At 42.9% G+C, this 15,422-nt stretch overlaps 1 protein-coding gene across 1 annotated transcript in view; it reads right to left on the minus strand.

Moving 5' to 3' along the window:
* Nucleotides 1-3,026: 3,026 nt before the first annotated feature.
* Nucleotides 3,027-15,422, minus strand: part of LOC115135506 (phosphofurin acidic cluster sorting protein 1-like) — a 28,251-nt gene continuing 15,855 nt past the window's right edge. The window contains 1 exon segment of the mRNA XM_029670258.2: nt 3,027-3,966. Within this exon segment, the coding sequence (XP_029526118.2) occupies nt 3,848-3,966 (119 nt within the window). The 3' untranslated portion in view covers nt 3,027-3,847.

Genomic DNA, 15,422 nt, shown 5'->3' on the forward strand with positions numbered 1-15,422 from the left:
CAACGTACTGCAGTAGATATCATTGTTCTCCCTCCACTGGTCAAGTCTAACTGTAGGGAAGGCTTTAGGAGAGCTCTTAAGTTAAGGTTCAGAATATGCTAGGACATGACTGTATTATGAAGTGACAGGATCGAGGGACAATGAGAGAGCTCTTTTAACTAAGCAAGTCAGTTAAATCAAATTCTTATCTACAATGACGGCCTAGGAACAGTGAATTAACTGCTTTGTTCAGGGGCAGAACGACCCATTTTTACCTTGTCAGCTCGGGGATTCAATCTAGCAACCTTTGGGTTACTGGCCCAACGCTCTAACCACTAGGCTACCTGCCGCCCCTCCACTCTAACCACTAGGCTACCTGCCGCCCCTCCACTCTAACCACTAGGCTACCTGCCGCCCCTCCACTCTAACCACTAGGCTACCTGCCGCCCCTCCACTCTAACCACTAGGCTACCTGCCGCCCCTCCACTCTAACCACTAGGCTACCTGCCGCCCCTCCACTCTAACCACTAGGCTACCTGCCGCCCCTCCACTCTAACCACTAGGCTACCTGCCCCTCCACTCTAACCACTAGGCTACCTGCCGCCCCTCCACTCTAACCACTAGGCTACCTGCCGCCCCTCCACTCTAACCACTAGGCTACCTGCCGCCCCATGCATGTACATTGGAATTTCCTCGGTTAACGGACACATGTTAGTGTCATATGCAATGTACGATTTGGAGGTTTGCGAGGATGAGGAGCAGAAGGTTGGAGACTAAAAAGGCATCTCAGGACACTCAACTGAATAAACTGTCCTCATGTTCTGTTAGTTGCGTTTAGCCTAAGCTTGCCCATAATCTCCCATTTTCCCAACCCATGCTTGTATACTCTCTTTCGCAATTTTCATTTCTCTTTAACAGTGACACCTGACGATACTTGGTGGTACTCATTGAATCTTTGGTACAACAGTTTACAGGAGCATAAGCATTTGGTTCTGAAGATCTCACCCCATCCACAATATGACAAGCTGATACACTCGAGTTTATTTAATTGACTTTTTTTTTTATTCCTTGTATGTTTGTCTTTTACACTTTAATGACAAAACGGAAAATAGTCTTCAAGCACATCATTGGGACAAAGGTATATCTGCAGTGCGTGTATGTATACAGTGGGGAGAACAAGTATTTGATACACTGCTGATTTTGCAGGTTTTCCTACTTACAGAGCATGTAGAGGTCTATAATTTTTTATCATAGGTACACTTCAACTGTGAGAGACGGAATCTAAAACAACAATCACATTGTATGATTTTTAATTAATTTGCATTTTATTGCATGACATAAGAATTTGATCACCTACCAACCAGTAAGAATTCCGGCTCTCACAGACCTGTTAGTTTTTCTTTAAGAAGCCCTCCTGTTCTCTACTCATTACCTGTATTAACTGCACCTGTTTGAACTGGTTACCTGTATAAAAGACACCTGTCCACACACTCAAACAGACTCCAATCTCTCCACAATGGCCAAGACCAAAGAGCTGTGTAAGGACATCGGGGATAAAATTGTAGACCTGCACAAGGCTGGAATGGGCTACAGGACAATAGGCAAGCAGGTTGGTGAGAAGGCAACAACTGTTGGCGCAATTATTAGAAAATGGAAGAAGTTCAAGATGACGGTCAATCACCCTCGGTCTGGGGCTCCATGCAAGATCTCACCTCGTGGGGCATTAATGATCATGAGGAAGGTGAGGGATAAGCCCAGAACTACACGGCAGGACCTGGTCAATGTGGTCCCAGCTCTCTTCAGGTCAGTCTCAAAGAACCATTAGTAACACACTATGCCGCCATGGATTAAAATCCTGCAGCGCACGCAAGGACCCCCCTGCTCAAGCCAGCGCATGTCCAGGCCCGTCTGAAGTTTGCCAATGACCATCTGGATGATCCAGAGGAGGAATGGGAGAAGGTCATGTGGTCTGATGAGACAAAAATAGAGCTTTTTGGTCTAAACTCCACTTGCCGTGTTTGGAGGAAGAAGAAGGATGAGTACAACCCTAAGAACACCCTCCCAACTGTGAAGCATGGAGGTGGAAACATCATTCTTTGGGGATGCTTTTCTGCAAAGGGGACAGGACGACTGCACTGTATTGAGGGGAGGATGGATTGGGCCATGTATCGCGAGATCTTGGCCAACAACCTCCTTCCCTCAGTAAGAGCATTGAAGATGGGTCGTGGCTGGGTCTTCCAGCATGACAACGACCCGAAAGACACAGCCAGGGCAACTAAGGAGTGGCCTAGCCAGTCTCCAGACCTGAACTCAATAGAAGTTCTTTGGAGGGAGCTGAAAGTCAGTATTGCCCAGCGACAGCCCCGAAACCTGAAGAATCTGGATAAGGTCTGTATGGAGGAGTGGGCCAAAAACCCTGCTGCAGTGTGTGCAAACCTGGTCAAGAACTACAGGAAACGTATGATCTCTGTAATTGCAAACACAGGTTTCTGTACCAAATATTAAGTTCTGCTTTTCTGATGTATCAAATACTTATGTCATGCAATAAAATGCTAATTAATTACTTAAAATTCATATGAATTACTTAAATCATACAATGTGATTCTGGATTTTTGTTTTAGATTCCGTCTCTCACAGTTGAAATGTACCTATGATAAAAATGACAGACCTCTACATGCTTTGTAAGTAGGAAAACCTGCAAAATCAGCAGTGTATCAAATACTTGTTCTCCCCGCTATATATATGTGTGTGTGTATATGTATATATATAGTACACGTAACCATATAAAAATACTTGCTTAGCAACCACAAGCTTTGATGCAGACAAGTCTGCAAATATTCTAGATTTCTGTAGTGTTTTAGTGTTTATTTCAATGACAACCCATGCTACGCACACATTCACAAGCATTTGGAGGTTCTCACACAAACAAAAACACACACTCGCAAAAGTAACAGTAACTCACAGAAAAATACTAAAAGCGAAAACAGGTCCAATTACCACAAAACATTTCTGTAAATAAGAATCAATTGATATTACTTTCACCAAACTGACTTAACCACTTTTTTTTTAATGCACAGAGTAACACAGGGAAATTCTATCAATAATATCAATGACCACTGAAATTTGCTTCACATAACACTGCTTGAAAAAAAAAGAAAGTACAACACAGCCACAAGAACAGCTGGAGTTAACCTTGCCAATCCACTGAAAGAAGAGCCATAGCATATGAATGAGGAAATGCATCTCAAAAAAGGCAAATTAGTTATTTTGTTGCTTGAACCCACCTTAGAAAATAGGAACATGGCAAGCATTAAAATCTATGGCCTCAATCCATTAGCGCTGTCAATCCATGTCATCATGTAACAACTCTCCTTAATCATTGGCTTTTCTGTCCATTGTAGACTGCTCAGCAAGATTATTATAGTAAACTGAAATAAATAATTAACAAACATGTTTGAAAAACTAAAACGATATTTGACTCCAACAGAAATCATCAAATGTTCAGTTTGAGTTTTTTTAATCTTCTAAACTTTGGACAACAATCAAATGAGGGTTTTCAAGCTTCTGAACTTGGCAGGTAAGTAATGCCTGGAGATAGTGAGGTTTCGAATAGGCCTAGCTTGTTTATCACTAACTACCAGGGAAGAAATCTGGTACTTTCTGTCCCTAACACTAAAACTGAAAATAAATAATATCAAAAATGAAAATAGTTTTTATAAAACTCAAACTAAATAAAAATAGTAAATCTGGTCTGAAAACTAGCAAACTGGACTTCAAACAAAAATAAAAAAAACAAATAGAAAAACACAACTATAATAACCTTGGTGCCCAGGAAGCATAGAGTGAGTGACCATGTCTGGGTTGGCCTCTAGGTGGCGGTCTTGTTGTAGCCAAACAGCCCCACTGGCAGGTACTTCACATGGGTGGGCCACTGGGCAGCCAGCTGGAAGAACTTCACATCAGTCCACTCCACGCCGTCCACAGACACTGAAAAATATCCAATAGTTTCATGACTCCCATCTACAAACACTGAAAAATAAACAAGCATGTTGAATCGGGTTCAGTCCCACTGGGCACAAACTGGTTGAATCAACAATGGTTTCAAATTCATTTGTCAACGTATTGTGACGTGGAAAATACATTGGATTTGAAAAACTGTTGTTTTGAGGGGGAAATGTCAACTACAAGATTGTCATCACGGTAACCAATTTAACATAGACAAACCTGGGCCGCACCTCCTGCTGGAGAGTTGATATCTACAACTTTCCATTTGGCCAACTCACCAAGGGTTTTAAGCATGCCCAGCCCTGCTTAGCGTTGATATTTGTCAAATGACTTCTACCAATGTGCTATCGTGAGTAGCACCTTAGAACCTGCTGCCCTATATACATAGACTTGAAATCAATGGACACTTTCATAATGGAACACTGGTCACTAATAATGTTGCATTTACACATCAATTATGTATCTACTGTATCTTAGTCTATGCCGCTCTGACATTGCTCGTCCAACTATTTGTATATTCTTAATTCCATTCCTTTAGATTTGTGTGTATTGTTGTGAAATTGCTAGATACTTCTTGTTGGAGCTAGAAACACAAGCATTTTGCTACACCCGCAACATCTGCTAAACACGTATGTGACCGATTTGATTATTGAGGGATCTCTTAACTAAATAGATTCACTGTTGCTATCGAAGTCATTCCAAAGGGTAGGTTTAAGAGTGCAAATGAAATGTTACCATACTTTATAAGTCCTATATCATCAATGATACTATTTAGGCCTACAGTATATCTAGTATTTGCGAAGTCAACAGCTATTGTTTCAATTCAACCCAGGGTTCAACTTAAAATATACCTTTTTATACCTTTATTTAACCAGGTAGGCAAGTTGAGAACAGGTTCTCATTTACAATTGCGACCTGGCCAAGATAAAGCAAAGCAGTTCGACACATACAACAACAGAGTTACACATGGAGTAAAACAAACATAGTCAATAATACAGTAGAAAAATAAGTCTATATACAATGTGAGCTAGTGAGGTGAGATAAGGGAGGTAAAGGCAAAAAAAGGCCATGGTGGCGAAGTAAATACAATATAGCAAGTAAAACACTGTAATGGTTGATTTGCAGTGGAAGAATGTGCAAAGTAGAGATATAAATAATGGGGTGCAAAGGAGCAAAATAAATAAATAAATACAGTAGGGAAAGAGGTAGTTGTTAGGGCTAAATTATAGATGGGCTATGTACAGGTGCAGTAATCTGTGAGCTGCTCTGACAGCTGGTGCTTAAAGCTAGTTAGGGAGATAAGTGTTTCCAGTTTCAGAGGTTTTTGTACTTCGTTCCAGTCATTGGCAGTAGAGAATTGGAAGGAGAGGCGGCCAAAGGAAGAATTGGTTTTGGGGGTGACCAGAGAGATATACCTTCTGGAGCGCGTGCTACAGGTGGGTGCTGCTATGGTGACCAGCGAGCTGAGATAAGGGGGGACTTTACCTAGCAGGGTCTTGTAGATGACCTGGAGCCAGTGGCGACGAGTATGAAGCGAGGGCCAGCCAACGAGAGCGTACAGGTCGCAGTGGTGAGTAGTATATGGGGCTTTGGTGACGAAACGGATGGCACTGTGATAGACTGCATCAAATTTATTGAGTAGGGTATTGGAGGCTATTTTGTAAATGACATCGCCGAAGTCGAGGATTGGTAGGATGGTCAGTTTTACAAGGGTATGTTTGGCAGCATGAGTGAAGGATGCTTTGTTGCAAAATAGGAAGCCAATTCTAGATTTTACTTTGGATTGGAGATGTTTGATGTGAGTCTGGAAGGAGAGTTCACAGTCTAACCAGACACCTAGGTATTTGTAGTTGTCCACACATTCTAAGTCAGTGCCGCCCAGAGTAGTGATGTTGGACAGGCGGGCAGGTGCAGGCAGCGATCATTTGAAGAGCATGCATTTAGTTTTACTTGTCTTTAAGAGCAATTGGAGGCCACGGAAGGAGAGTTGTATGGCATTGAAGCTCGCCTGGAGGGTTGTTAACAAAGAAGGGCCAGACGTATATAGAATGGTGTCTGCGTAGAAGTGGATCAGAGACTCACCAGCAGCAAGAGCGACATCATTGATGTACACAGAGAAGAGTCGGTCCAAGAATTGAACCCTGTGGCACCCCCATTGAGACTGCCAGAGGCCCGGACAACAGACCCTCCGATTTGACACACTGAACTCTATCAGAGAAGTAGTTGGTGAACCAGGCGAGGCAATCATTTGAGAAACCAAGGCTGTCGAGTCTGCCGATGAGGATGTGGTGATTGACAGAGTCGAAAGCCTTGGCCAGGTTAATGAATACGGCTGCAAAGTATTATTTCTTATCGAAGGTGGTTAAGATATCGTTTAGGACCTTGAGTGTGGCTGAGGTGCACCAATGACCAGCTCTGAAACCAGATTGCATAACGGAGAAGGTATGGTGGGATTCGAATGGTGGGATTCGGTAATCTGTTTGTTGACTTGGCTTTCGAAGACCTTAGAAAGGCAGGGTGGGATAGATATAGTCTGTAGCAGTTTGGGTCAAGAGCGTCCCCCCCTTTGAAGAGGGGGATGACCGCAGCTGCTTTCCAATCTTTGGGAATCTCAGACGACACGAAAGAGGTTGAACAGGGTAGCAATAGGGGTGGCAACAATTTTGGCAGATAATTTTAGAAAGAAAGGGTCCAGATTGTCTAGCCCAGCTGATTTGTAGGGGTCCAGATTTTGCAGCTCTTTCAGAACATCAGTTGACTGGATTTGGGAGAAGGAGAAATGGGGAAGGCTTGGGCGAGTTGCTGTGGGGGGGTACAGTGCTGTTGACCGGGGTAGGGGTAGCCAGGTGGAAAGCAAGGCCAGCTGTAGAAAAATGCTTATTGAAATTCTCAATTATAGTGGATTTATCGGTGGTGACAGTGTTTCCTATCTCCAGTGCAGTGGGCAGCTGGGAGGAGGTGTTCTTATTCTCCATGGACTTTACAGTGTCCCAGAACATTTTTGAGTTTGTGTTGCAGGAAGCAAATTTCTGCTTGAAAAAGCTAGCCTTGGCTTTTCTAACTGCCTGTGTATGTTGGTTTCTAGCTTCCCTGAAAAGTTGCATATCACGGGGGCTGTTCGATGCTAATGCAGAACGCCATAGGATGTTTTTGTGTTGGTTAAGGGCAGTCAGGTCTGGAGAGAACCAAGGGCTATATCTGGTCCTGGTTCTAAATTTCTTGAATGGGGCATGCTTATTTAAGATGGTGAGGAAGGCATTTTCTAGAAATAACCAGGCATCCTCTACTGAAGCGATGAGATCAATATCCTTCCAGGATACCCCGGCCAGGTCGATTAGAAAGGCCTGCTCGCTGAAGTGTTTGACAGTGATGAGTGAAGGTCGTTTGACCGCTGACCCATTATGGATGCAGGCAATGATCGCTGAGATCTTGGTTGAAAACAGCAGTATTTAGATGGCAAGTTGGTTAGGATGATATCTATGAGGGTGCCCGTGTTTACGGCTTTGGGGTGGTACCTGGTAGGTTTATTGATAATTTGTGTGAGATTGAGGGCATCAAGTTTAGATTGTAGGATGGCTGGGGTGTTAAGCATGTTCCAGTTTAGGTCGCCTAGCAGCACGAGCTCTGAAGATAGATGGGGGGGCAATCACATATGGTGTCCAGGGCACAGCTGAGGGCAGAGGGTGGTCTATAGCAGGCGGCAACGGTGAGAGACTTGTTTTTAAGAGGTGGATTTTTAAAAGTAGAAGTTAAAATTGTTTGGGTACAGACCTGGATAGTAGGACAGAACTCTGCAGGCTATCTTTGCAGTAGATTACAACACCGCCCCCTTTGGCAGTTCTATCTTGTCTGAAAATGTTGTAGTTAGGGATGAAAATTTCAGAATTTTTGGTGGTCTTCCTAAGCCAGGATTCAGACATGGCTAGAACATCCGGGTTGGCTGAGTGTGCTAAAGCAGTGAATAAAACAAACTTAGGGAGGGGGCTTCTAATGTTAACATGCATGAAACCAAGGCTATTACGGTTACAGATGTCATCAAAAGAGAGCGCCTAGGGAATAGGAGTGGAGCTAGGCACTGCAGGGCCTGGATTCACCTCTACATCACCAGAGAAACAGAGTAGGATAAGGGTACGGCTAAAAGCTATGAGAATTGGTCGTCTAGAAAGTCTGGAACAAAGAGTTAAAGGAGGTTTCTGGGGGCGATAAAATAGCTTCAAGGTATAATGTACCGACAAAGGTATGGTAGGATGTGAATAGAGTGGAGGTAAACCTAGGTATTGAGTGATGATGAGAGCGATATTGTCTCTAGAAACATCATTGAAACCAGGTTATGTCATCGCATGTGTGGGTGGTGGAACTGAAAGGTTGGATAAGGTATAGTGAGCAGGGCTAGAGGCTCTACAGTGAAATAAGCCAAAAACACTAACCAGAACAGCAATGGACAAGGCATATTGACATTAAGGAGAGGCATGCTTAGTCGAGTGATCATAAGGGTCCAGTGAGTAGTGATTCAGACAGCTCGCCGGGCCATCAGTAGCAAGCTTGCATAGGATGGAGGTCTGTTTTTAGCCACCTCGTACATTTCCGTCTGTAAATTAGTGGGGTTCCGTGTGGTAGAGGGGATCAATCAAATTAGCAAAATAAATATAGTTATAGTGACCCAAGATAAACTGTCTGATCGTCCTATTCAGATAGCAGGAGATAAGACAGCTAACGATTAGCGGACCGCAGATGGGCGTTCAGGTAACGTCGCGACGGAGGTGCCAGTTGGATAACTCCCTCGGGCAGATAACGTTGGTAGTCCAGTTGTGAAGGCCGGATAGGTGATTGTAGCCCAGGAGTGGCTGATGGAACTCTTTAGTCACACGGATAGCAGCTAGCTAGCTGCGAGATCCAGGTGTAAATGTCCAGAGCTTGCGGTTGAAATCCAGGGATATGGAGATAAGGATATCAAATAAAAATGTAAATGCACTTTAAATAAAGTTTGATTTGATTTAGTCCTATTCTTGCATTTAACATTTGATTTGATTTTCGTCCTATTCTTTAACTTAGATTTTTGCTTCAGATGGAGACATGAATTCAACATATGAATTGTCAATTTGTAGACAAACTGGAATTGAAGCCAGACTAAATCAGTGGCACAAAAGATACATCTCCTTCAAATGTTGATATTTGGTCGTGTCGACAACCAAAACACAATTCAATAACACTTTTGCAACAGAGTAAAAAAACATTCTTAGAAACTAACGTAACAGTATTTAATCAACCTTAAAATCCATGGCCACATTGAGGCTATTGTAACTATAAATGTATTCTGTAATCGTAGAAAGCGTGCATGGTCAAGATAGCATGCAACGGTTGCAGGTCGGTGGAGATCTTCACAATTGCTATTATAAATCAGCACAGCATCTCTTTTTTATTTATTTTTTAAAAATATTTTATTTTTGCATTTTCCAATTAAGAACATTCAAAACAAAAGTGAAAAGATATTAGACAACGATAGGACAAAGTGACAGTAACAGACGAGCGTAACAAAAATAAATTATAATTATAATTATATAAACACATACAATAATAAAATAATAACGAGACATTGGATCACCTGCCGTAGGCTACATATTCTACATTACGTGTGAAACATTATGTGAGGATTATATATAGATTCAATCAATAAGATGTGGGGGGAGATTCTCCATATAGTCAATAAAAGGTTGCCAAATTCTGTAAAATTTCTTTAACTTATTCCTCAAGCAGTAAGTGATTTTCTCCAAAGGGATACAACTATTAACTTCCGATAGCCACATTACAACTGGCAGGGAGGAATCCAATTTCAATTTCAAGGCAATACATTTCTTGGCAATCGCTAGCAATATTTCTGTTAGCTTTATAGTATGGCGTTGCCTAAGATTGGTGTTAGTAAAGTTACCCAGTAGACAGACCTCCGGGTCTAAAGGGAATGCAACCCCGTGAATTGAGGATATGGTATCGCATACCCCCTGCCAGAAACCGTGTAGTTTTGAACACTGCCAAGTGGAATGGAGGAATGTTCCTTCATCTGAGCCACATCTAAAACATAGGTAGGAGATATCTGGGTTGAACTTGTGCAGTCTAGATGGGGTGATATAGAGCTGATGGAGGAAATTAAACTGGATCAGTCTGTATCTGGAGTTCAATGTGGATGTAACACCATCCCTGCATAGGTCACTCCATAGATCCTCATCAAGATCAATACCCAGATCTTTCTCCCATCTAAGTCGGGGTTTATCTAGCCCAGGCAGTGTTAGTCCTGACATAAGAGCATTGTAAACACGGGAAATGGTCTTGAACAGTGGTTGGTCTGCGTGGCAGAGTTGTTCAATAGGTGACATCTTATGTAGGTTCCATTGTCCCTTGAGAGTCACCCTAATAAAGTTTCGTAGTTGTAGGTAGCTAAAGAAGTCCCTGTTAGGCAAGTGGTATTTCTGTTTCAGCTGATCAAAAGACATAAGAACTCCCTCCTCGTAACAATGTTCCAGAAGAGTGATCCCCTTATCAGACCATGGTCTAAAGTTACTATTCTGGAAAAACATAGGGATCAATCTATTGTTCCATAAAGGGGTTTTAGGGGAAAGGAATCCCCCTCGTCCGAACAGCTCGTGCAGTTTGCACCATGCCAGGACAGAATGTATGATTAAAGGGTTGTCTGTGATGGTTTTTATAGATTTTCTGTCCCATTTGTAAAAACAAATCTGCCCCAGTGTCATCATTTACCTCAAGCTTTTCAATGTTCAACCATGAGGGAGAGGGACCATTGTCAAACCTCTGAGCCAGAAACCTAGACTGTGCAGCCCAGTAGTACATTCTACAATTGGGGAGGTTTAAGCCCCCTTGACTGCAATCAAGGGTCAGTTTATCCAGGCCAACCCTAGGGGTTTTGCCGTGCCAGATAAACCGTCTGGTCAGCTTGTCGAGAGAGGAAAAAAATGCTGCGGGAACAGGGATAGGTAGAGATTGAAACAGATATAGAAACCTGGGCAGGACATTCATTTTAATTACATTGATTCTACCCAGTAGAGTGAGAGGTAAGTCCATCCATTTACAAAGGTCAACCTCCACCTTTTGCAACAAACTGGCCAGATTGAGTTTATAGAGGTTGGTCAGATTACCATCCACCATTATGCCCAAATATGTGAAGCCCATAGGCGACCATCTGAAAGGAAACTTGTGCTTGATGGTATGATGGTCAAAGACAGACAACGGTAAGATTTCGCTTTTATCAAAATTGACCTTATATCCAGAGAAAGAACTATAACACTGTAGTAGGATCTGCAAGTGAGAGAGGGAGTGTTCTGGGTTTGTTAGAAATAAGATAAGGTCGTCCGCAAAGAGTGATAATTTATGGGTATGGGGGCCCACCTCAAAGCCATGTATGTCAGGGCACGTTCTAATAGCCTCAGCCAACCTTATGGCGAGGGCAAAGAGGTGGGGGCTAATTGGGCAACCTTGTCTGTTCCCCCTATAAAGAGGGAAAGAGGAGGAAGTAAATCCCATTGGTAGCAATCCTAGTTTTAGGAGATTTGTAGAGTGATTTTATCAAATTTACAAACACGGTACCTAAACCGAACTTTTCCAAGACGCGAAAGAGGTATGGCCATTCAACCCTATCAAAGGCCTTTTCAGCGTCGAGGGTGACTGCGACACTAGGTATTTTGTTTTTGTTAGCAAGGTGAATTATATCAAAGAACCTTCTGAGATTATTGGAGGACAATCTATTAATTATGAAGCCAGTCTGATCTGGGTTGACCAACAGGGGAAGACATGACTCCAGTCTCTTAGATAGCATCTTGGTGACCAGTTTACAATCTGTGTTAAGGAGAGAGATTGGTCTATAGGAGGCGCACTTTAGCGGGTTTTTCCCTTTCTTGTGGATTACAGTAATCACTGCTTGAGAGAAGGACTCTGGAAAGCAGTTGTCTTCTCTGGCTTTTTTAAGTACCTCCATAAGGTAGGGGACCAACAGCTCCCTAAATTCTTTATAGAACTCTGGAGGGAAGCCATCCTCCCCAGGAGATTTATTAGAAGGTAAGGATTTAATGGCCTCCAACAATTCAGGAACTGAGAAGTGTTCACTCAGGCGCTCACTGTCTTCCCCTGACAGGCATGGGAGGTTGAGAGAGGAGAGAAAGGAGTCTATCTCTGATAGATCATCGCTTGATTGGGAAGTGTAGAGGTCTTCATAGTATTTCTTAAAAGTATTATTAATTTCAGTAGGGTCGAAAGATATCTCTTTAGTAAGAGTTTCTATGGCATTAATTGTCCTCTTACTTTCCTCTGCTTTCAGTTGCCATGCCAATACTTTGTGAGCTTTCTCTCCAAGCTCATAATAACGCTGTTTTGATTTAGTGATGGCCCTCTCAGCTTGATATGTGTTCAGAATGTTATATTTAAGTTTTTTATTTACCAAAAGCCTGTATAGATCTTTAGTCGGGCCTCTTTGGTAGGTTTTCTCTAGCTCTGAAATTTCAGATTCAAGGGCACTCAGTTCCGCACCGTGTTTTTTCTTCAGCCCTTTAGTATAGGAAATAATCTGTCCCCTCAGATAGGCCTTCAATGTGTCCCAAAGAATGAAGCTGTCAGGAGCAGAGGGTTTGTTTGTCAAAGTAAAAATATTGATCTGCTCTTTGATGAATGCACAAAATTCAGGTTGCTTTAGGAGTGTAGAATTTAGTCTCCATCTATATGCTCCATTTACCTTGGTAGGAATGGAGATTGATAATACCAGAGGAGAATGGTCACTAAGCAATCTGGGGAGATACTCGACATCTAACACTATGAAACAGTTGTGTCGAAAGTAAAAAGTTATCTATGCGTGTGTGTGTCTTGTGTGGGTGTGAATAAAAAGAGTAGTCCCTATCCTGTGGGTGCAACTGTCTCATTTACATTTACATTTAAGTCATTTAGCAGACGCTCTTATCCAGAGCGACTTACAAATTGGTGCTTTCACCTTATGACATCCAGTGGAACAGCCACTTTACAATAGTGCATCTAGGTCTTTTAAGGGGGGGGGGGGGGGGGGGAGAAGGATTACTTTATCCTATCCTAGGTATTCCTTAAAGAGGTGGGGTTTCAGGTGTCTCCGGAAGGTGGTGATTGACTCCGCTGTCCTGGCGTCGTGAGGGAGTTTGTTCCACCATTGGGGGGCCAGAGCAGCGAACAGTTTTGACTGGGCTGAGCGGGAACTGTACTTCCTCAGTGGTAGGGAGGCGAGCAGGCCAGATGTCTAGTAAATTGAGATCTTTCATGAATGACATGGTGAGCTTGCCGGCTTTGGTAAGAAGTGAGGGTTTATCAGAAGACCTATCAAGAACTGTATCTAAGCAAAAATTAAAATCTCCTCCAACCAGTAGCCATCCTGGTGGTGCTTGAGCGACCTGAAGGAAGACATTCTGAATAAACATATGGTCATCGAAGTTAGGAGCATAAATATTCAATAGGGTCCAAGACTCTGAAAACATATGCCCCTGCACCAAAACAAACCTGCCAGAGGGATCAGAGATGGTGTTGTTGACGCAGAAGGGGATGTGTCTAATTATCAAAATTGCAGTTCCTCTTGCTTTGGAGTTAAAAGAGGATGCAAAAACTTGTCCTACCCATTCCCTCTTCAATTTCTTGTGTTCACTGGCTGTAAGATGTGTTTCTTGTAAAAACACAATGTCAGCCTTTAATTTCTTAAGGTATGTATAGACTCTTTTCCTTTTAATCGGGCTGTTAAGACCTTTTACGTTGAATGTGACATATTTTAGTGGATTAAGCATAGGTTGGGTTTCAAATATGTAACTGAATAGAAACCTATCATATGCAGATAATTAGGAAATGTTTCAACTTTGGTTTGAGCACAAAAGTGACCTGTGTGTCTCTTTAGGAAGGAAACAATAAACATAGAAAAAAGGAAGAAAAAATTAATAAAAATCCCACCCACCCCGATTGTCAGACTAGAACAACAATCCCAACAATCAAACATGAATACACTTGTAGAGATACGTTGCTGCTCGCTTTCCATCTTGCTCTTACTAGCTAAACCTTGGCGTAAACTAAAACCTGCGAGCTCTCTAAATTGAAAACAAACGTTGTGAATAGATATTTATGGCTGAATATTTACTGCCCACGGTAAGGGATGCTTGAGTCTCTTTTCGAAAGATTAACATCAATGAGGGGGAAAGCAGTGGGCCTAAACCCACTTATTGCTTCGCCCAGTAGATATGGACTAAACCAAAATATACTCTCCTGTAAATGTAATATAACTCACCCCGGGAAGATACGGTTAGTGAAAATGTACAAATCAATTAAAGTGACCGGGAGATACCAGCAGTTCAATCCGGATAAGAGAAAACAAGCGAACTGCATTTTATCCCCCAGAGAGACCGTCCTGGCTCAGACGTTGCTCAGTTCTTTGAGAAAAGTGTGCACTTCTCCCGGTGTGTTGAAGAGATGGCTTCGGCCTTTGTACTGAACTTTCATCCGCGCAGGGTGGATGAGATAGCCGGTGATGTTCTTCTCCTTCAGTGCTTTGGCGGCAGGTCTGAACTGCTTGTGGCGTCTGGCGAGATCCGCGCTCATATCTGGGAAAAGGCTGACCCTCTTTCCATCGATGGTGATGTCCCCTTTGGCTCTTGCGAGTTGCAGTATCTTCTCTCTGTCTTGGAAACGGAGGAACCTGATCAGGACGGCTCGTGGGGGCTCATCTGGCCAGGGTTTCGGCTCTGATGTTCTGTGGGCGCGTTCGATTTCCCACCACACGGATATTACTACGTCTACTCTGGTTCTCCATCTGATCTACCTTGTTTTTGAGGTAGGCATTGTCCTTTTGCAGTTGTGTCAAGACCTGGTCATGTCTAGCGATGGTATCTTCAACTGTGCTAATGAGCAACTCTGCCTCAGTCGTTCTCTAAAGCAGATCATTCATGGAGGATTTCAGGTCGTCAATGGAAGAATGGAGTTCAGCCGATTTCTTATCAATTTTCAGAGAAAGACCTCTGTTACCATCCTGAATTTCCCGGAGGAGAGTAGCCAGCATGTCAGCAGGCTCACAAGAGGCTGCTGAGAGCAACAGTCTGGAACTGTCGTCTGAGTTATGAGGGCTAATGCTAATCTTGCTAGCTGTAGCGTTATCGTTATCTTGGGAATCAACGACGTTTTGGTCGTCCTTCTTGCCTCTCGGTCGGAGGTCCATGGCTCTTTGGGAAGGTAAGTACTAGACAATTTATCAGCCGATGTTAGAATATTGTTTCAACGTTGTTATTTAGGTAAAAATAGAATAACTTTGAAGAGCTCGGTTTGTCAACGTCTGCTCAGCTCCGCGGCATCACGTGCTCCCAGCACAGCATCTCTTAACAGCATTGATTACTTGCACTATGCGCTAACAATGTAATCCCAACTGCAATCCAGGTTATGTGGTTGTG

The sequence above is a fragment of the Oncorhynchus nerka genome, linkage group LG10, assembly GCF_034236695.1.
Source record: "Oncorhynchus nerka isolate Pitt River linkage group LG10, Oner_Uvic_2.0, whole genome shotgun sequence".
Taxonomy (NCBI): domain Eukaryota; kingdom Metazoa; phylum Chordata; class Actinopteri; order Salmoniformes; family Salmonidae; genus Oncorhynchus; species Oncorhynchus nerka.